Raw genomic sequence first — 21,732 nt, forward strand, 5'->3', positions numbered from 1 at the left:
CTAAGAATTTTTTTTAAACTATAGATTATTTATATTGAATTACTTATTTTTGTTTTTGTTTTATAGTATTAAAGAACACCTTAAATCAATTTAATGGTAATTATTTTTTGTAATATTTTTATATAGTTATAAATATACAATAAAATAAATTATAGTTCTATATTGTTTTAGTAAAGGTGTATGATATGAGTCTATTTACCTAACTAGTATTTAGGACGATTGACTGTAATTAGTATGGTAAATTTGAAATAGATGCATTATAATTGCATACAAAAACTTTTTTTCAACTGAGATGATCCATCCTTTAGAACATATTTATAACAATATTTTTAAATTCAATTGTATAATATAATTTTTGATTTATTATTCTACTTGAATGACGGTAGGTGTTGTGAACAGTTATCATCCTCTTTCCTTGGCCTAAAAAATAAGATATAGAATCTGTTTTAATAATTTATAAAATTTTATTTTATTATATGTATAAAATATGACGTTACTACTTTTAGGCGGTTATACAACATTGATTTCAAACATTTTTATGTACTAGAAATTTTTAATTCAGAAATGTCAATACACTTTTAAGTGTAAATATTCTAAAATTAATTTCCATTAATTATTACATTATAAACTTTCGCATATAGTTTAATATACTAGTTTGTTTTTTGTCTCTAAATTTTCAATTTGTGATAGTCAAGATAAATCCAAACAATGTATTTATTGATTTTTATGATTTACAACTGATTTTTAACTGAATTATTGATTTGTCTATCATTGGGAAGTAACTTTCTAGTTTGTATTTTTCACTACTTGAAAATGATATAATTTCGTTTGTGTGTTAACCGGGGAATAATAAACAAATATCTTTACGTTCAAGATTGATATTAAAATATTTTATTGAAAAAAATGGAAAATTATGATATTTAGTAAATATTGTAATTTATCTAAATTTAGGGACCCTTGAAATTTCGCGCTCCTGGCATTGGATGCGATTAAAATAAGAATGTCAATTACCTCCCAACCCAACCCTCGCCCACCACGGCCATTTAATAATTCCTGGCTACATCACTGGTTATGACTAACATTTGATTGAATAACGCATACAACATTTGTTATAATATTAATCGTTATTTACTAATAAATCAATACCAACATAGGTATTTTCATTAAAAATGTAAATAGGTTAAGTTTTATAAATAGCTAATAACTAAAATGTGGGTACCATTCACATGTGCAGTAGGTATAATCACAGGTCACTGTGATGAATGTATTGAATTTACATTCAATATCTTATCATTGTATAAAAAAATGATTCTATGAGGAGATGAACTGTCAGTCTACAATAATATCACTAAGTATATCTCATATTATATTATTTAAGGCAGATCAAAAAATGTGTTTAATGTTGATTGTACAATGACGGTGTGTGTGTATATGTCTGTCATCATATTTTAGGGCAGTAAATATGCTTAGATTTTCCACTTTGTAATATGGTATATTGGTTTCTGATAAGAGATAACAAATTATATCAAGTTTGTTGGGTAAAGAGTAAAAATGCGCAGTTCTTAATATTATCAGAATAAACTGAAATTTCTATTCTAAACCAGTTATTTACACTTAATTATATGATGAATCTATTCGGTAGATAAATTCACATAGTAAAGTGGCATTTGACTTCAAGGTTCATAACATTAATATAATTTGGTATAAATAATAAATAGATAATTATTAATTATTAATAAAAATGCTAGGCTTTTACTTTTTTGACCACCTATTTTCCAAAGTACCAATGAAATCCCATTCGTTACCAATGTCAGCCTTTAAGTTGAAGATTGAAGTATTTTTAATAACTTCACATACACAAAAACAAAAAAAAAAAATGAAAAATAAAACAAACATAAACGTGGAAAAATCAGTATATATATTCATCACTCTAGAAATTAATATCAAAAATAATTGATTAAATTAATAAGTCCACACATTATTTTTTTTATAAACTTTTATCACAACAGTGTATATTTAACTTATAAATAGTTATTTATTCTAATTTATAAATATGTCTCATTATTTTATTAGGCGTTTATAAATTATAAAAGAATACAAACTATCATTAACTACAAAATAATGAATTATATCCGATTAGTTTTACTCATCAAAGAAAATACTTAAAATTATAAATCTTTTTTTAGAGTATGCAAAACAATACTATATTGAACAAAAAACCATAATTGATCAAGTCGAGAAATGTACGTATTCACTTATGAAAACGAATTAATAAAGAAAATAATAAATTTCATAAAGAGAAAAATTAGTTATTTTGAAGGCTACATTAGTCCAAAACTAGTACGCATCAATTGCAGACGCAGGCTTTGTTATTAAAATATCAATTGCGGACATCAAGCTAATTAAAACTATGTTAAGTAGGGGACACGAATACTTCCTTACACCACTTTTTCAGAACTTAGGACAAGCTACAAAAAAAAAAAGTTGTGTCTTGCAAAAGCGCAATCTTTAGGAATTTTTCAGTAATATTCAATAAAGACGAGAATTATTCATACAGCCACGAATTAGGTGCTCGTTAAAATGATTTAAAATCATTTTTGACTGCTGTCTCAAAAGCACCGTCACGATCTTAATTCTAATAGTCATTGATAGAGAATCTATTTTTATAAACAATATTGTCCAATGGTGATATAAGAAACAAATTGTCCTGCATCCATATTCGTTTTATCAAAAATAACGATTGCAACATTTCCACAGTTGATATATTTTTTGTTCTTGACTATTTTGAAAAATATTTACTAAGCATATTTTACGCTTTTAATCCATCTAAATAATGTACCAGCCACATACATTTGCGTACCTGCTACCACCTTCAGAGTTGAATATTCATGCACTTTTAATGTAAAATGTAATTATTGAAAAACGCTCACGCACACAATTATTATAAATAATTGTTATTCGTAGTATTATTGGTGTTTATACAAAAATGTAATAAATTTTTAATTATAAAGTAATTTATATGAATTTTCAAAATTTTGATAAATTTCATAAGAATGTGAAATTCAGATGATTATTTTTAACGGTTATTTTTTAATCGTAGCTAAATAACAAAATCGATTTTATTAAAAATTACATTACAGACTATACATTCATTACACGCATTGAATATATTTAATTCACTGTGAACATAGAATTAAATAAATAAATCGTGCATTAGTTCCATCTAAAAAACACAGATTGACAAGAGCGTAATGTTCATGGCCATTTTCCGAACTTCTTCTAAGCCATTATTTACTTCCACGACTGTACTTTTGAGTATTGTTTGATTTATTCATAGAAATAACGCCTACATATTTATACATTATTCAATATATTAAACTAATGTATAGAGAAATTAAGATTAAATTTAATCTTGGTTTTTATTTTTTTTTTATAATAGCCAAAGTAATGCTACCATGGGGTGTGATAAAATGGTGCCATAAATTTACTTCTCTAATCATACTGGAAACTACTATGGGTAAATTGTAAGTATGTTCCAAGAATAAACCATCACTTTTAAATTATTTATTATTTCATTTTTATCATTATAGAAAATATTATTATATTCTAAAACATTATATGTTCAAATTAAATAATATTTATCATGAAAGGAATGTACAGAATATGAATTGGTAGTAAATAAATGTTATACAAATTATTTATTTTATTATTTTTTATTTTTTACTTATACAATAAACGTACCTATAAGTATTTAACTAAAGTTTGTTGAAAGAAATGCATCAATTAAAATAATAAAATATGAAGAACTTTAACAATGAGTAGACCACAGTCATGAATTAAATTTTAACTTAATAACGAAGCATTATTGTATGTATCTACATGAAAAACCCGTTGAAATTATTATGGATCAGCATTTACATTTAAGCCTAATTTAAGTTGTATTGTTTGTTCATTTATATAATATTACAAGTATCGGTATATTAAATAGTTAAATATTTTTTTACTAAAAAAGGTCATGTTTAAGTAGGACTGAAGACTTCTAATATATTCAAATTTGTCTAGAATGGTGTCAGAACAATTTGAATACAGAATCAGTAGCACTATGAATTTAGAAAAATACAACTATTGAAATCATATAATACTACTACAAATATACAAATGTACGTTTATTTAAATACATATTGGAAAAATGTAGACAAGTAAAATATAAAGGTAAAATCATAACAATGTATTATCTGGTAATATGGCAAACGGGCAGTTTTTAAGGAGTTCAGTATAGGCAATTGTATAAGGCTATGTTTCGGTTGTACATGTGGATGCCTAGTAAATGATCATAAGTATTAGTGACACTGTCTGTCAGGAACATAACATGTAGGCTGAGGTACTAAGAACATATTATTTTATAATATTATGGGATATTTGACATTAATAAAAAATCCATATACAATGATATTGTAAAATCAATTGCTGAAAAAGAACCTTTCCCTCATTTCCCATTGGTATATACCAATATATTATGTATTATTTGAGGTATATAAATTATCAAAATACTTTTTTGAAACTAATTTCTAAATTCATAATATACAATTCAAAAAAATAATTATTAGTTACTAATAACAATATTATCTATTTCCAATCGCTCATATTCAAAAACATATTTCATAATATTATGAATTTTGGAAGTTAAATTCCATGCAGGTAGTCGTTAATTAAACGATTTTCATAATCAACACAAATGGCTTTAAGTCGAATTACAGAATCTTTGTATTTTTTCTCTAACGGAGGTTTGGTGCCAGCAATATACTGTTTAAGCATTCTTCCTTTTTCAGTGAATCCGTAAAAATCCATATATATGGACGACGAGAACTTAACATTGAACTAAAACAAGAAATTTGGATCTGAAGAAGCTGATCTTTAAATTATTCTAACTGTTTGAATTGTTGATACTGTTGTACACGGAAATTGTTCGAAAGTGTCGAAAGTGGTCAAAACTGCAATAGACTAAAACTAACTATTTGACAATTTTATATCATGTTTATTAACTATAAACCTGTGATGTCAACGTCCCTTATACATAATGGGTACAATATTGAGTAGTTTTTGCAATATTTTTAAGTCTTGCAATAATTGCTTCTTTAGCTTCAATTTTTGCAATACGGTAACATGGTTATTATGTTCAGTAGTATGAACTACATTTTGCCCAGATGAATAAAATCGACCGCGACATTTCTTTGTATTATACTATACACACTTTTAAAAAATTGTATTTACATTTTCTCTTTCTTTTTTGTATAAAAAAGAATTAAACTTGAGAATTTCCATTTTTTTTTTTTTTTTTTTGTTTATTTTTTACTCGAATATCATCATGTAGATCAGGGTTCATCAAATGGCGGACCGCGGTCCACATTTGGACCACAAACACTTTTTTACGGACCCTTATCCACGGAGTATTATATAAATATAATAATATAGTATAAATAAATAAAAATTATTAGTATGTCATAAAAAATATATATTATTCCGACAAAAAAATTAAATTAATTTGTATTGAACACATCCATAAATAAATCAATATAAATACTAATTTAAAAAAAAAAAATGTATTTTCTAACGTGTGTAAATTATTAAAACTGTTAGGGATCGCGGCCATACTAACCGTACTTGTAAATTTCAAAACGGACCTCTATAGAAATTAGTTGGTGACCCCTGTTGGAGGATATATCTAGAGTTATTATGATGGCTATAGTTTCTGCTATGGTTGCGGATTCAGGATTACACACTAATATATACACTAAATTTTATTTTCATAGGTATATGGTATTATAATATTACCTATTGTACTTTAATCTAATCAAATCCTAATAACGACCGAACAAAAACCGGAAATGCGAGCCACATCGGCACGGTACCGGTGGAGTACGATTGCGCGCGTTTTACCTTTGCGATTGCGCGCAGTGCCGGAATAACAAAGAACATGCTTTTGACTATTCAAAAGCGTGCGATTGCGCGTGAAATTGGATGCGACGTTGCCAACTTATTATTAAAATTTAAAATAATTATTATTATTAAAAAAATTTGTTATTTGTCGTTTATGTTGTTATTGTATTTATTTCTAATAACATTATAAACGTGCGTTATACGACAATTAATCAGTCAAAAATAGTACAAAAAGTTACAAATAGTACAAATAGTTACAAAAAATAACAGATATTTTATATTCACACTCAGTCTACCTCAAAAGTAAAAAAATATTCAATAAAAAAATCGTTGTAATAAAATAATATAAAATATTCGAATAGATATCGAAAAAAATTTTAATTTTAAAGCACTGATACCTATTTCCAATTATGGCTAAACACTTAAGTTTTCTGGTGTTTTATTTTTTAGATATTCTTTGTGTTGTTTACTCACAAATTCGATTTTCTTTAGTTCTTCCTTTGATTTTGGCTTGATTTTTCTTTTGATAATTTAATGACGGTTTCTGCCTGAGTTTCCATAAGCGTACTTATAACAACAAATGTCGGAGGATGAGCACTAGTAAACTGGGCGTTATATGTTCTATGGAAACTTTCAGCCCCGTTTGTAGTTCTGAAAGTGTATGAATATAGTAAACAATATTTTTTTAGACTTATTAGTAAATATATACCTAGGATTTAGTGATGACGTTTCAGCCCATAAAATAGGTGGAAATAAACAACCAGGTTCAACATACGTCTCCAAAACATAGTCAGAAAATAGTTGTCCATCTGCAATATTTGGACACGTACTTATAAGCTCTACAAAAGCATCCTCCACGTCATCTGGAGCGATGAAAGAAAGTCCAAAAAATGATTTAAGCCATAATTGTAAATCGTTCTTTTGATCGTTGTATGCCATTCTTAGCTTTGTATTGACATTAATCTGAAAATTGATTTTGATTAATTATTTCTAAAAATATTCATATTGATTCAACTTACTTTGCGCCACCAAGCTTGTCCTAAGTGAAAACGGCATGTTTTAATTTTAACATCCGGAAAAACTTCTTTTGTTGCTTGAATAACACCAATTTCAAAATCAATGTGTAATATTTCAATTTTTAAAAGTAGTGATTGCTTTTCACATATATTAATTAAATATTTCCATACATTTATGTTTGTATTTTTAAATTTATTCTTTAAAAAAAGTATACCAAAGGTACGTAAACACCGTTTTTATAGCCATGAATGGTGTATAATTGCAAAAAAAATTTTGGAGCATAGTCGAATGTTTCGTCCGTAAATATATCTGTGCAACTTGTCAAACATTGAAGATTCTCTTCAGTTTTTAAGCAAATAAAAGTGCAATCATCAGGTAAATGTATACATTTTTTCCCTCTAAACATTAAAAAATCTTCATTTTGTAATTCGTTCATTTGCATAATGGCATCTTCTAAAGATGAAGGGTAAGGAAGAAAGTTTTTCTTCGTTGAATACACATAGCCTTTCTAACTGATTTTATATCATTATATTCTAACTTGGTACTCACGCTATTCATAAGTTGACTTCTAATTATTTTTATTGGCCAGGTAGCTATGTAACTTGTAGCTTTACGTTTACAGTTTTCCCTTAGAACTTGCCTTTCGATATTTTGAGTAGAATCTACAAGGTGGTTATGCTCACCAGCAATTTCTATCATTATTTTATTGTCACTTGTCATTAACACTGTACAAGTACACTGTTTTTTACAGCACCTCCATCTGTTATTTCCATCTGCCCGCTGTCTGATGAGTCGAAATTTGTGTTTCTCACCACTAACAAATCACTCCCCCTTTCTGAACTTATTATGAAAATTTCATTTTCCATTTTAAAAAATTAATTATAAAATGTTAACAATGCGAAAAATATACGTTGACAGCTAAAACTCGAACACGGACACAACTTACATTTCAGTAAATACGTATAAACATACAATGCGAGATCATAGTTTAGGTATATTCGTACATGTGAGGGAATTTACAATAAAGATAAAAGTATGATCTAAAATAAAATTACTTACTTCTTAGTGATGGAAAGTTTGTCTGGTATCGGCGATATTAAGTAATAAATAACGTACAGATCGCCACAATCGGAACCTAATCGGATATTTACCATGCACATATAATCTGTATACTTGACAACGTTGCTAAAAATAATTTAGCACGGGCAATCGTACACCTAAAATGGTACCGTTAATAAAGACCGCGCGCAGTCGTATGCAGGCCACAGTGCAACACGTTGTGCACTTGTACCTGTTTTGCACTACCTCTTTACTTTTTTTCTTTGAGTAAATACAAATATTTAAATAAATTTCAATTCAAAAAATTTACCAACATTAATAATACCGTAATACATTATGAAATATAGTAAAACTACATAAAGTAAAAAAAAAAATTAAAATAATACATCACAGTAATTTATTATTACAACACGTCAAAAAAAAAAAAATTATAACAAAAATCAAGTTCTTCTAACTTTTTAGCGCAAAAACGTAATCCTAGGTTAGGACTTTGGACTAATAATCTATTCTAGTCGTAATAATTTCGAGTAATCTTGAACTCTTGACCAAATATGTGCAAATTTAAGATAAACTTTGTTTTATTAGATGAAAAGTAAAATTACTCCAACAATCAAATCTACATAAATCTGCTACTAAAATTACAAAAAAAAATCAAACCTCTACAATATTAAATAAAAAACAACATTCAATCTAATTGAGTGATCCAGTTTACACAATAACGAAAAACTAATCAAGTCAATAAGAAACAATCATAAAAAAAAATTATAAAACAGGATCCAAATTTTTAACATTACATCAAGTATGATAAAAAGGCAAATAAAATAATAGAAAGAATTAGAGGTAAGCAAAAGGAACAAGTAAAAATTCCAAAAAAATTGTACATTTCATCGATTCCTTAAGATAGAATTTAACACCCAACTATCTTTTTCCTCCATGTAAATATTATGGTAATTCATAATCCTAATATTTTATATGTAAGACAATATTACTTGAACATTTTTTTTCTAATAGTTCGATATTTTTACTCATTTGTTAAATTAAACTTCAATTAATATAAAATTTAAATTAATAAAATATTTTTTTTGTTCTAATAATTATTGGACATATAATTGGTAGTGCCAATGATCTTAACGATATTTATATTGAGTGTTGATAAAATTTCATCTACTTTTCCCACCACTTTCCAATTAGCCGTGTGATTTTCTAAATGTAGTTAGTATACACGAAACAATTTAGATTAGGATTAAGTTTTTCTTGTTCTATGGCTTTAAATTAAATATTATTGATACAACTGTTACAAGTGCCCGGGGCATGTAGAAAACATAATAACATTAACAACTGCGATGCATTTGTTATCCTATAGGTATAGTGTAACGAGGTCAGACTTTAAAATGAAAACGAAACATATCATCAAAATGTGCAAAATGCAGTACTAGAAACATTTCATGATGAATATGTGTTGAAAATATTCGATTTCATAACTAAGTCCGACAGTTATGTACCCTAAAATTACTAAAATAACATCGCAAGATAACATATTATAATATTTTTAAATTACTCAACACATGGAAAGAACAAACTACCAAACTCAACATAATAAAAAAAACCATAAGATGGATAAATACTTCTTTAAAAAGTAAAGAAGAATCGGTACTTAACGTATTGAGAATCGGACACACGTGTGACTTACGAACGGGTACCTAATGGCAAAGGATGAACCCCCACATGATTTCGGCCCATTTCGCCGAAACCCATTTCACCAAAGCATAAAAAAATAGAATTTTGTTTCGTTAAAATATAGTCAAATAAAATCGTGAAATGATAAAAAATAAATGAAATAATTACATAAAAATAATAACAGAATGTTAGTAAAAATAATTAATAAATTATTTTACATATTTAGTAAAAATACTAAATACTATATTTTTATATTTTTAAATAATATTATTATTTTTTTCCATATGACATTTTTACCGTGGACTTTTTTTCCTAATATCAGTCACTAGACAAAAATATGCAATATGTATGCGGTATGCCCAAAAACATTTCATAACTAAAATAAAAAGATTTTTTCACTTTTTTGATTTGTCACTGATTAATATTAGCAAACGCAGATCAACTTTTCATTTAAAAATACTATTAAATGAATAATAACTACTAATTATACTGTATAATATTAAATTAATTTAACCAATTTATAAAAAAATATTTACTTGATTTTGGTCAATACCAATAGGTGCTAATTTAGATGATCGAAAAATAATTTCACTATTATTATCATTAACAGTAGTGTTGACTCCAGAAAAATAACTAGTGATGTGTGTGAGACACATTTTTAAAGTATTTGAATACATTATAACAACATATGCTAATTATTTTATAAAACGTTAACTAAAAAGTAGTTCGTGGATCTGTAAATACAAAATTATGACTGATATCAATGATATCACCATCAATATATATCTTGAGCACTATACTATAAATATACTATATCATATTAAGTATTTCTTCAGTAAAAAAAAAATTGTTTGAAAAATTTTAAATTTTAGAATATACTAGAAATTTTTATATTTTCCACATTGTTAAGGGGGTTGAACCCCCTTAACCCTTCCCGTAGCTACGGCCCTGGTCACAATATATTAGGAGCCTTGTATTAATTTTTCAGTCTTTTTGACCTAACGAATACAATTTTATTTACAACTAAAAAAAAAAAAGCTCTGATGAGTAGAAATTTTTTGGCAAAATGAAATTCGAAAAAATAACATTTGGCCAAATGGGATTTGTTATCAATCCGTATACAAATGGTTTTTTTTGTCGGTAAAGTGGGATTCGGCGAAATAGGATGTACCTCCGCCCCCCCCCCCACATACAAAGTCTGTTAGTTGGGTTAGAGACGACCCTTGACGTTGCATTGGGACCCAAAACCGAAGAGAATAGGAATGTGATAAAATTTTTGAAATCAACGGGTCTTTACAATTTAATCTAACAACAATATGTAACTAGTTGTATATACTATGTACAATGTAAACATATTTTTCTTTAATATTATACTATTGTAAAAATATATATATATATATATTAATAAAAACTGTAAATACTTCAACCCAATTAAAATTGTAACTAATGGCCATTGTTACCGAGTTTATATGATAAATAAAAAAATAAATATTTATCTGCAAAATACTTTGTTGTCTAGTAATTATACTTGAATATTAGGATATTTTCCTCTAAAAAAAGGGGAGATCCAAGCACTTTAAACGACTTTAAACATTACAATAAATATGTAGCATAAAAGCACAATATTAAAATATATTTAATATATGTTTTAGCGTGTAAGCCACTAACATAGGTAGGTCCTAAGAAGTAATTTTATTGTACTGAGGCAACATAATATTTAGTTTTTCTATTTGCCTTATACATAGGAATATTTACATGTATTTATATTAAATGATTGTTTAGTTGTTAATAAATAAACAATAAATTTTTATATTTCACAAAATATGATATTAATCATATTCTATTGACAAAATTAATACTAGTTTTGTTTTAGTTATCAGAACAATAACAATGATTTCTTTTAAAATTTTAATAACAACAATTGTAATATTTTTTATAAGCCGTAATAATGCCGTTAAAGGTAACAACACTCATTCTATACCTAAAGTAAATTTTTTTTACTAAAATTACCACTAAGAAATGATGGAATGTAAATTATTTAAACAAAAACTGTATAAACTATCATTAACCCATTTACATCAATTACAATTTTAAATTTTGAAATATGAACTAGTCATAAGATAAAAATAAATGACATTTTGAAACAAAATAAGTATAAATTAACCAATCCTATCTATGACTTTATTATCCTATTAACTTATGTAATGAATTTTAATTTTTAATCGTTGACAAATAGAAATGATAAACATTAAAAAATTTAAGTACGAAATGTTTTTTTTTTTAGATTTTAATCGTAAGTTTAAAGATTTTATATAAGCTATAATACATAATGTAATTTATTTATATGCCATAATGAAATTAAATAATTTTAAATGTTTAAACTTTTAAAGTGAATTTAATTCAATGTAAAAATTCTTCTATCTATAAATTATGAATTATATTCGAATTAAACATCATCACATTCTTTATTGTTTGAACTATTTATAAACAGATTGAGCGATAAAATATTAAAAATAAAAAATTTAAGAACTAAATTGTTTGCTTACAATAGTTATAGTAAATTAGTAACCCATAATATTTTTTACCTTTATTAATTTATTTTATTTAACATTTATTATAATGTATATTTTGTATAAATTCTGAAATATTCTATACATAAAAGTAACTTTGAATTGCACTATATCCTATTCCAAAATTAATCGCACACATTTAATGGCAGCAATTGATCAATTTCGTGAAAATTACGTTTTATTATACAATACTTACTACACAATTTGTTTTACATTAAAATCGATTTAATGAATTTAATTTTATCTGAATGTTGTAATATTCTACTGATATTATTTTTATTTTTATTAATTATTGACCATATTATTCATTAATTTATAAACAATACACATGGTCAACGTATAATTAATTTAATGTTCATAAGTTAGTTTAATTAATAAATACAAAACATATATTCTACAACAATATTAATTCAGTTGTATGTTTTTATTTAATTAGTTATAGATATACTGGCTTTGTCTTCATTAAACTAATTCACAAATCTATGATAAAAATATTAGAATATTAGAATTTTACAAGTAATTATTATCAAATCTACCAGGCATGACATTTTAAAATAAAATAACCAATAATGTATCTTAAATCAAACTTCCAAAATCCATCAGACGTCTTTTACCCAGCTAGATAGTTATGAATATTAATATGTTAAACATCAAATAATAATATACAAAATACAATTGTTATTTTTTTTTTTTTAGTTTATCTAAGTAAGTGTATACGTATTGCATATAAAGTAGCTAAAGCAAAAAACATAATTGTTTTAAAGATATGAAAAACAAATTAATGAAATGCGTATAAATGCACGTGAACCACTGCATTTACTCATTGAATCATATGATTCTTATTTAAGAAAAAGTTTATACTTTATGGAAAGTCCGACATATTTAACATAGTGAATAAAGGATAGACGGATCTATGTCCTTTTTAAAAAATTAACGAAAAACTTCATGTAAATCGAGTATATGGTTTCAGAGATCTCAAATAAAAATAAGGGGCTCTTTCTTAAATAACTTTATAATAAACTCTTTAATTATCCTGTTTAACCGACAACATTATTATTCCCTGCGTGAACAATACTACACTTCTGCTGCCATCGTTTTTATACAAATAGCACATCGGATGATGTCTGGTTGTGCTGCATCACAATACAAAATTATAATAGATACTCAGAAAGATAGGAGACATGGATTTAGATTATGAAATATAATATACTGTTATAAGTAAGACTATTAAGAGAATCCTCAGGCGGTGACCAATTGCTGTCCACTTCTATCTGATTAAATGGATAATGAAAAATTGATTTACCGTATTCATCTTAGCAAATTATAAGTTATATAATATTTATAATCATAAAGTGAAGCTTCCGAGGACTTGGCAATAGGCAGGTCAATATCGCCGTTACAGAAATACGCCGCCTGATGTTACTCTTGTTTGAGATTCAGTAATATATTTAAACAATGACATTCATCTGTACACAATGTTATAATACTTATTTGATTAATAAATATATATTTTTTTTAGAGTGCAAAGGTAAGGAACTTCATATTATTATGAAATAATACACTTTATTTTTATAAAAATATAAAATATACAAGGTGATTGATTTACCATAAAACACTCATTATTTCAAAAAGTATTTATGTTTTTGAAAACAATTTTTTACATAGTTTCAAGTTGTTAAAAAACAACGTTTTTATTAAAAAATTATATTTTTTTAATTTTTGAATGACAACATAAAGCTTTAATTTCATATTCCAGAGCAGAATAATTTCCTGAGTATTTTGATACATACAAATTGAATTTAGAACGAGTAGTTTATGAGTTATAAGTATTTAAAGTTTAGATTCGCGGAGTGGAGTGGTACGGGGTTACCCTGCAAAATATCTGTCCACTACTCCGCTTGTCTAAACTTTAAATACTTATAACTCATAAACTACTCGCCCTAAATTCAATTTTTATGTATCAAAATACTCAAGAAATTATTCTGCTCTGGAATATGAAATTAAAACTCTATGTTTTCATTCAAAAAATTTAAAAAAATTAAAAAAATATAAGGATAAAAAATATTTAAAAATATAATTTTCTAATAAAAACGTTGTTTTTTTAACAACTGTAAAAAAATATTTTCAAAATCTTGAATACTTTTTGAAATAATGAGTGTTTTATGGTAAATGAATCACCCTGTATAAACATAGAATAGCTGCATTACATGGACCATGGGCGATATTGCAAATTGCACTGATTTTTGATATTGTTGCACAGCAATATGCACTGCACACTGTATTAATAAATTATATCGTCGCAGAGACTGATAAATGTATATTATAATAATATTATATCTGTATACAGTCAAAATATAATACACTAGGCAAATTTTAATTCATTTATTAATTTATATTATGTCTTTCGATTAAATAATTTTAATATTGGAAAATTTCTAATAGATGACCTTGAACATATTGGGTTCCATGGTAAGTATATTTTTAATTATCTTTTTATGCAACCCTATAAGTTAGGAATGACTGTCTCCGATTTTTAATTAGTATTAAAGTTAATTAGTATAGAAATAAGTATTCAACATAAGCAAATAATTAATGTAATATGTATAATATATTAAATTATTATGTATAGATACGTTTGGATTTAGATGTTACGTTTTCGCAAAGTCATTTGGTAAGGAATATGTGTAGTGTGATAAGTATTCTATACAATAAATATATTATCTTAAATGCCATTTTTATAAATCTATACCTTTAAAAAGTAATTTATCAGTAATTTTTCGTCAGTACCTAACCGCCATTAGTAATTGCATCCTTACTTTTATCACAATTTCTCATGGGTATTTATTAGTAAATACTATGTACGATAGTATTACCTAATATGGATTTACCGTATATTTTTATTTCATAAATTATGTAGTAATTCAATGTGTGTTGATAATTGTTATAAAAAAATTGGCCATTTCAGATAGTCGTATAGATTTTATAAAGTATGCCATAAGTATACTTTTTCCAGATACAAACACAAATGGTAAGTTTTAAAATAAGTAATTTTAAATGTAATCTTCCTGTTTATGATGCGCTACCATAATATATTTTTAGTAAATACTCTTATCATGCAAGCAATAAATAATAATTGCGATTTACGTAGCAAACCAAAAAAAATATTTTAAAGATCATCTCAACCTTAATGTACTCACAATTAGTTAAAATAAAAAATACAAATAATAAAAATGGAAAATTAATTAATAACACAGACTTAAGGAAAGAAAAATGAAAAAGAACAGTGAATGAAAATAAGATTTTTTTTAAATATATGACTTAACTTTGTAAATATTAAAATCTGTACGTATTTGTAGAATGATCAATAATTATGAGCGGCTAAGAGAATTGAGAATGATAGTAATATGATAGTAAATCTCTCATTAGAGACACTACCTAGTAAATTTACATTTACATTTATAATCTACAGTTATTACAATTTTTGTAGTATATAGATTTTTAAGTCGCGCCATCAGTTCCACTTAATAAATAAGAACTAAAAAAAAATGAATAATTACATTTGATATGAATAAATAGGATAACAGTAATGTATGTTCACTTAACGGTCTTTTGGATATGTAAACAATTCAATTTTTCAGTTAATTACATTGATCTATAATATTACAATGTATACTAATTAATAAATATATATTTCTATATTTTCCTATAAGATACAGTAGAGCCTATTGATCATGGTACAGACAACGAAATGGGTACAACTACTAATTCCGTTCCAGACGTTCCAGGTAAATATTTTAATTTTTTTTTTATCGACTATTTGTCTAGCTTAAAATTAACCCCTTTATGAAATATGAAACCGCGAACTAGGTCATGCTAAATTTTCTCCCATACATATTTTTATAAAACCTATAAAATCGATACACAAGAGTAAAAATTTAAAATACATATTTATATTTTAATAAGTAAGATAATGAGAAAAAATTAACGATAACGAATCGAGTGTTGAAGTGATTGCAATGAGGATAAGTAATGAATTATTTCAACCTTGCATTAGTCAACATAACTCCTTAGTTAACGGCTGTTGTAAGTACATAACTACATAAGCATTTGATGTAACCTAGAAAATAATAAAATATTTCTGTATATTATATAGAGAAATAAATGTTTCAATAAAAAATATTTATCAGAACTAATTATCAAAAATTATATTTTTTAGAATATATATACAATTACTACGATGAAATAATACTAGTGAAAGAAAATGGATGTACGCATTATTCTTTAATTTTAATCTATGTATCTATTCTTATAATTGTTTTAAAATATAATTCATAGGATATGCCTTGAAAGTATATATAGTATCATTCATAAAAGTCAACTCAAATGAATAAAATTACTTTTTTTTAATTTAATTATAGCGAAATTGAGTACTCCAGAACAATATTGTGAATATATCTGTGAGTTATAGTATAAATCTACTATACGTTCATAAAAATTAAAATTTATTTACGCCTAAAATATCCAAATATAATATTATTTACTAACTCTACATGGAATTGATAGAATTGTGTAGATAAGTTTAGGGCATAAATAACTAACTCGGCATTGGTCTAAATGTATAACGACAATTATTTTTACATAAAAAATTATAAAACACTTACATGATTGTTAAATGTTTCAAGTTTCTGCGATTAGTAATTAAATCATATGCATGTATAAATAAATAATTTGCATACGTACAATTTTATCGTATATGATAAGTTTTGTACTACAATACATTTTAAATAATCATAATCTATAGATCGAAAGAGTCTTGCATTGAAATACAAAATTATGGTGTATTTTTTAATTTTATTAAATTTCAAATTTGAAAAACAATCATAATCAAACATGATTTAATCATTGCTTGCTGTAATTATTTTAATTGGTTGTCGATAACAGATTTTCTAAATGCGAGACAAAACTCTTTTAAAAATATTTTCTGCTTAAAACTACGACCAGTTTAGATATAAAATAAAATATTTTATAATGTTTATTGTTTCAAGTACAATTGTAAGATATGTGCAGTTGTGTGAATTTAAATTGACATAAAAATAAATAGCAATTTTAGATAGAATACAGATAACCACGCGTTTGTTAGAAACTTTGACTAACAACTTTATCGATAGAAACGAAGACATTTTGATATTTAAGATCTAATCAAATAAATTCATATTGCACCTTTACTTATCTGTATATTATAAAATAAAATATTTGATAATAACATTTTAATATAACTCAGATAACCTAACCGTTCACCTAAATACCACCTACTCAACCTGTTATACTACTAGAGCTGGAGTCCCACAAGGAAGCGACATCGCACCGTTTCTTTACTCGATTTTCACTCATGAGTCATGACATACCCAAGACCTCTACATCTCTAGACACATTCGCTGAATACACACTAATAACTGCCTCCCACAAAAACCACGCTACAACCAGTGAAATGATCCAAAACCATTTAAATGTGATCAACTTGTGGGCAAACAGGTAGAAAATCAAAATAAACGAAACTCAATCTGTTCAAATAACATTCTCATTAAGAGATCTCGATTCACCTGTTACCACCTGTTACGCTAAATAATTTAACAATTCCAACCATTGGTCTAATTCTAGATAAACGCCTAATCTGGAACCCACACATACAACTTAAACGTATAACTGTTAACTCTAGGCTTCATATCCTTAGACCACTCTTAAAATTCAAACTTTGCATTGCCAATTAACTTATCATATACAAGTCAATAATTTAACCAGTTTGGACATGCGGTATTCAGTTATAGGGCACTGCAAGCCATAAAATACCAAACAGCTTCAGGCGTTTCAATCCATCTGCCTACGAGTAATAACATCCTCCCCTTGGTACTTCACAAACAATAATCTTCACAATGACCTAAAAATGTCTACACTCAATCGATTAGAAAAATTATATTACTCTAAATTTCAAAACATCTAAAACTCTCACAGTTATCCATTAATAACACAACTATAATCCAACTCACTTCCTGGTAATGTACATAGAAGACTCAAAAGACAGTAGCCTAGAGACTTACTAAAATAAAAAAAATAAAAAATTATAATAAGTACTTAAAATGTACCCGGCCAAATGGTACTGCTGAGTGCCTGCCCTCAAATGATAATCTCCTGTCACTAACCATTATTAGCTATCAAATTTGCTTATAATACTAATTGTTGTATAGATTGTAAATTATTTTAAATAAATGAAAAAAAATATATTAATGTTTAATATCAGTTTTTAAGCAAATCATAACATTATAGTCAGTGATTATTAATCACAAATCAAATATTTATATAGGCAAGGAAAACCCAAGTGTCGTCAAAAAAATAGGTATTATTGCATTATATTTATTTTAAATTAAAATAAATTATTTAAGAAATACAAACTATGTACATTTTAAGGAATTATAACATTTTAAATACATTTGCTGTATGTCCATTTGATAAATAATTTTTATATAAAAGCCTAAAATAAACTATTAATATTACATTTTTAAATACATTATATACAATAAATAACTATACATATTGATTATTAATTTGTGAACATGATGTTTAATATTATTTAATACAATTATAAATCACTAAAATATTTGATTATATTTATATAGCTACAATATTGAAAAGTAAGATCACAGATGTATTTATTTTTATCATAATATTAATGACTAATAGCAGTGGTGTACACACGGCGGGTTATTCCCCTTGTTATTTTCGTTCATTATACGTAATCACTAAAAATATTTAAAAAAAATTTATATTCACATTTAAGTGCATACTTTAGTTGTATTTTTAAATTATTAATTTTTATTTAAATGGGAACATTTTAAAATAAAACTGTTTATTATCAATTTAATTATTATATTATAAATTTTGCGAAAGGTTTATATTTGTCTTCATCCTTTGATATTTATAATGAATACGAATAATATGAAAATATGTTTTTATTAAGTATTTAGTGCAAAATATAACTAAAAATATATATAATATAACCAAAATAACTAAAAATGAAGAAGACAACTAATATTCATAAAATATTTGTTAATTAATTACCCCGAAAAATATCAAATGTACAAACAAGTTTTCAGAATTATACTTAATATTATATTATGTATTAATAAAAGATTGGTTTTGTACTCTAATCGTAATGTTTTTATAACTTTAATACATATCGTAATCAAATATTGATATTTATACAAACAGTTACAAAGAATTTTAGTAAGTTCAATAATTTTATACATAAAAAAACATTAATAAATAAAAATATAATGTTATTTTACGAAAAAATTATATAATTTATGTCAAAATTAATTTATAACTCATATTTTATTAATCAAATTATGTTTTTAAATTCAAAGCTGTTGAAGGTAAGCTCATATTATAATATTAAACTAATTCACCTAATTAATAATCAAATTATGATCATATTAAGCACCCATGCGTGGATACAAGGGGGGAGGTGTATGGGACTTTAGTACCTACTTAAAATATTTCAATGATTAGACGTAAGAAAGACCTACAAATCGACACGTGCAATGAATAAGTCAGTAACTGCATCTTATTGTATAGAACGTCTTTAGTGTGTGTATGCTACAATCAGTTTCGTTGGATATTTCGTTATGTACACTATGCCAAGGCCGTAACTGAAAAAAAATTCGAGCGGGGGGGGTCCGGACCCCTGGACCCTCCCCTCAGTTACAGCCTTGCACTTTGCACAGATATATAAACATCATAGACCTAAGCCTAACCTATAAACATAACGTATATTTATAAATCCAAGGTCTATCCAAAAAGTACCAGTATTTTATTTTTAATAATTGAATAAATGAAGTTACATATTATTAGATTAAGATATCTCATTCAAAATACTCTCATACGGACGATATGCAATAGTCCCAGCGATATTGTCGTTTTTCCAAAGTCCTTTGAAACTGTTCCAAAGTAATAGTTTTATTATCGTTTTAAGTTTTGTTGCAGTTTCGCTTTGATTTCATCTACATCTTGAAACCGCTATCCTCTTAAGAGCAAAATACAGAATCATATCCATGAACCCATGTCTCGTTACCTGTGATAAGATTTTTTATGTAATTAACATCAACAGAACGATTTTTAAGGTCTTAACAAATTGTTAAACGATTTTCCTTTTGCTCCAATGTCAACAGTCACGGAACGAATTTAGCATATCGAAAATGGCACACGAAAAAAACTAACTATAGATTTAACTACGTACGGTAATATTAAAATGAGATATGATAGCGACTTCGGATTTCGTTTAAAATATTCACTAATAAGAAGGAATTTATTTACTTATAATTTAAAACATTTTCGTGTGTTCATTACCTGAATAAAATTTATCCTCGAAATTTTTTAACAGATCAAAATGACCGTCTGAATGTAAAATTATCACTATAATATACAATATCATTATCATTAGTTACATAACTACGTTCAATTTCAAGCCGTACTTACATAGTTATAAGATCATATTTATTTTTAAAAATAACACCATGAACTCCGCAATATCGCTATAAATTTACAATATTTTTTCATATAATTTAATGTATCTATTAAATAAGTTTTTTATTGAACCTAAAAATAAAATAAAATAAATCCCATGAAACTATGACTAAATATAAACAAGAAAATATTAAATAATTTTTTATTTAACTAAGTAAGCAAGTATTTGATTTATTTACAAGTGTACTTTAATATTTTTAGATTGTATAAGTAAGATAATTTATTTCATATTAAATATTAACTAAAGATAACAATCTAACTAATGACGATTATATTAACATAAATACATAGCTAGTTATTAACTTTATACATCATGGTTTTTTATTTCTAGGGATATTAGATAATAAATGACAATAGAAAAATTTTATGATTTCGTTAAAAACTAAAATTTATTTTAAATTTTAAAATAGTACTTCAATATTTTGAATCAAATGAACTAAATACAAATGTAAAGAATAACCTTTTTAAAACTTATACAATTTTATAAAATATTACTCCAAATAATATGCTCAGTTATTGTAAGATAAAAACTAATGGTGTTGACCATAATATTTTATCATAAAAATTCAAGTATATAAATGTGTATTAACAAAGTTTATTGTAATTTGCTATAATATTGATTAATTGTATTTTTATTAACATTACATTTTTAACAGCACAAATAAATGAAATATATGATCGTTAGTATATGAATATTTTTTACGAGTGTACACAATTGACTGTCTAAATTGATTATATGGTTTAGAAATCATAAATTAATATACAAAATAAAATCTAATAAATTCTGATAAAATAAAATGAATATTATGTAAGTAATGATATAATATGCCGTTTTTATACTTATTTATTATAGAGAATAATCCATACAAAAATTGCATAAAAACAATGGATCTAA

At 25.5% G+C, this 21,732-nt stretch overlaps 2 protein-coding genes across 4 annotated transcripts; one reads left to right on the forward strand and one right to left on the reverse strand.

Moving 5' to 3' along the window:
- Positions 1 to 287: 287 nt before the first annotated feature.
- Positions 288 to 7,653, reverse strand: LOC113558172. The gene is made up of 6 exons (XM_026963677.1): positions 7,504 to 7,653; positions 7,169 to 7,438; positions 6,957 to 7,091; positions 6,647 to 6,900; positions 6,412 to 6,588; positions 288 to 420 (listed from the first exon to the last, which is right to left on the reverse strand). The coding sequence occupies exons 1-5, from the start codon at positions 7,651 to 7,653 to the stop codon at positions 6,426 to 6,428; spliced, it is 972 nt and encodes a 323-aa protein (XP_026819478.1). The 3' UTR covers positions 288 to 420; positions 6,412 to 6,425.
- A 3,901-nt stretch (positions 7,654 to 11,554) lies between these two features.
- Positions 11,555 to 21,150, forward strand: LOC113558648. 3 transcript variants are annotated; one of them, XM_026964140.1, is made up of 15 exons: positions 11,555 to 11,650; positions 11,975 to 11,983; positions 12,957 to 12,965; positions 13,780 to 13,788; positions 14,703 to 14,729; positions 14,890 to 14,931; positions 15,226 to 15,288; positions 15,977 to 16,045; positions 16,477 to 16,527; positions 16,679 to 16,717; positions 18,619 to 18,651; positions 18,932 to 18,946; positions 19,524 to 19,538; positions 19,679 to 19,687; positions 21,039 to 21,150. In XM_026964140.1, the coding sequence occupies exons 1-15, from the start codon at positions 11,581 to 11,583 to the stop codon at positions 21,080 to 21,082; spliced, it is 504 nt and encodes a 167-aa protein (XP_026819941.1). In that variant the 5' UTR covers positions 11,555 to 11,580; the 3' UTR covers positions 21,083 to 21,150. The 3 variants fall into 3 exon arrangements, with proteins under 3 accessions (XP_026819941.1, XP_026819940.1, XP_026819942.1); XM_026964139.1 differs by having other exon boundaries at positions 15,971 to 16,045; positions 21,039 to 21,144; XM_026964141.1 differs by lacking the exons at positions 16,477 to 16,527; positions 16,679 to 16,717; positions 21,039 to 21,150 and adding an exon at positions 20,287 to 20,390 and having other exon boundaries at positions 15,971 to 16,045.
- The last annotated feature ends 582 nt before the right edge of the window (positions 21,151 to 21,732 follow it).

This window comes from Rhopalosiphum maidis, chromosome 4 (assembly GCF_003676215.2).
Source record: "Rhopalosiphum maidis isolate BTI-1 chromosome 4, ASM367621v3, whole genome shotgun sequence".
NCBI lineage: Eukaryota > Metazoa > Arthropoda > Insecta > Hemiptera > Aphididae > Rhopalosiphum > Rhopalosiphum maidis.

Coding starts and splice junctions, on each gene's coding strand:
- LOC113558648 (XM_026964139.1), top strand. CDS start 11,581: ATGATTTCTTTTAAAATTTTAATAACAACAATTGTAATATTTTTTATA. Junction 14,932..15,225: donor CGTTTTCGCAAAGTCATTTG/GTAAGGAATATG, acceptor TGGCCATTTCAG/ATAGTCGTATAGATTTTATA. Junction 16,046..16,476: donor TTCCGTTCCAGACGTTCCAG/GTAAATATTTTA, acceptor TATATTTTTTAG/AATATATATACAATTACTAC.
- LOC113558172 (XM_026963677.1), bottom strand. CDS start 7,653: ATGATAGAAATTGCTGGTGAGCATAACCACCTTGTAGATTCTACTCAA. Junction 7,439..7,503: donor GAAGTCAACTTATGAATAGC/GTGAGTACCAAG, acceptor TATTCAACGAAG/AAAAACTTTCTTCCTTACCC. Junction 6,901..6,956: donor GACAAGCTTGGTGGCGCAAA/GTAAGTTGAATC, acceptor ATCAATTTTCAG/ATTAATGTCAATACAAAGCT.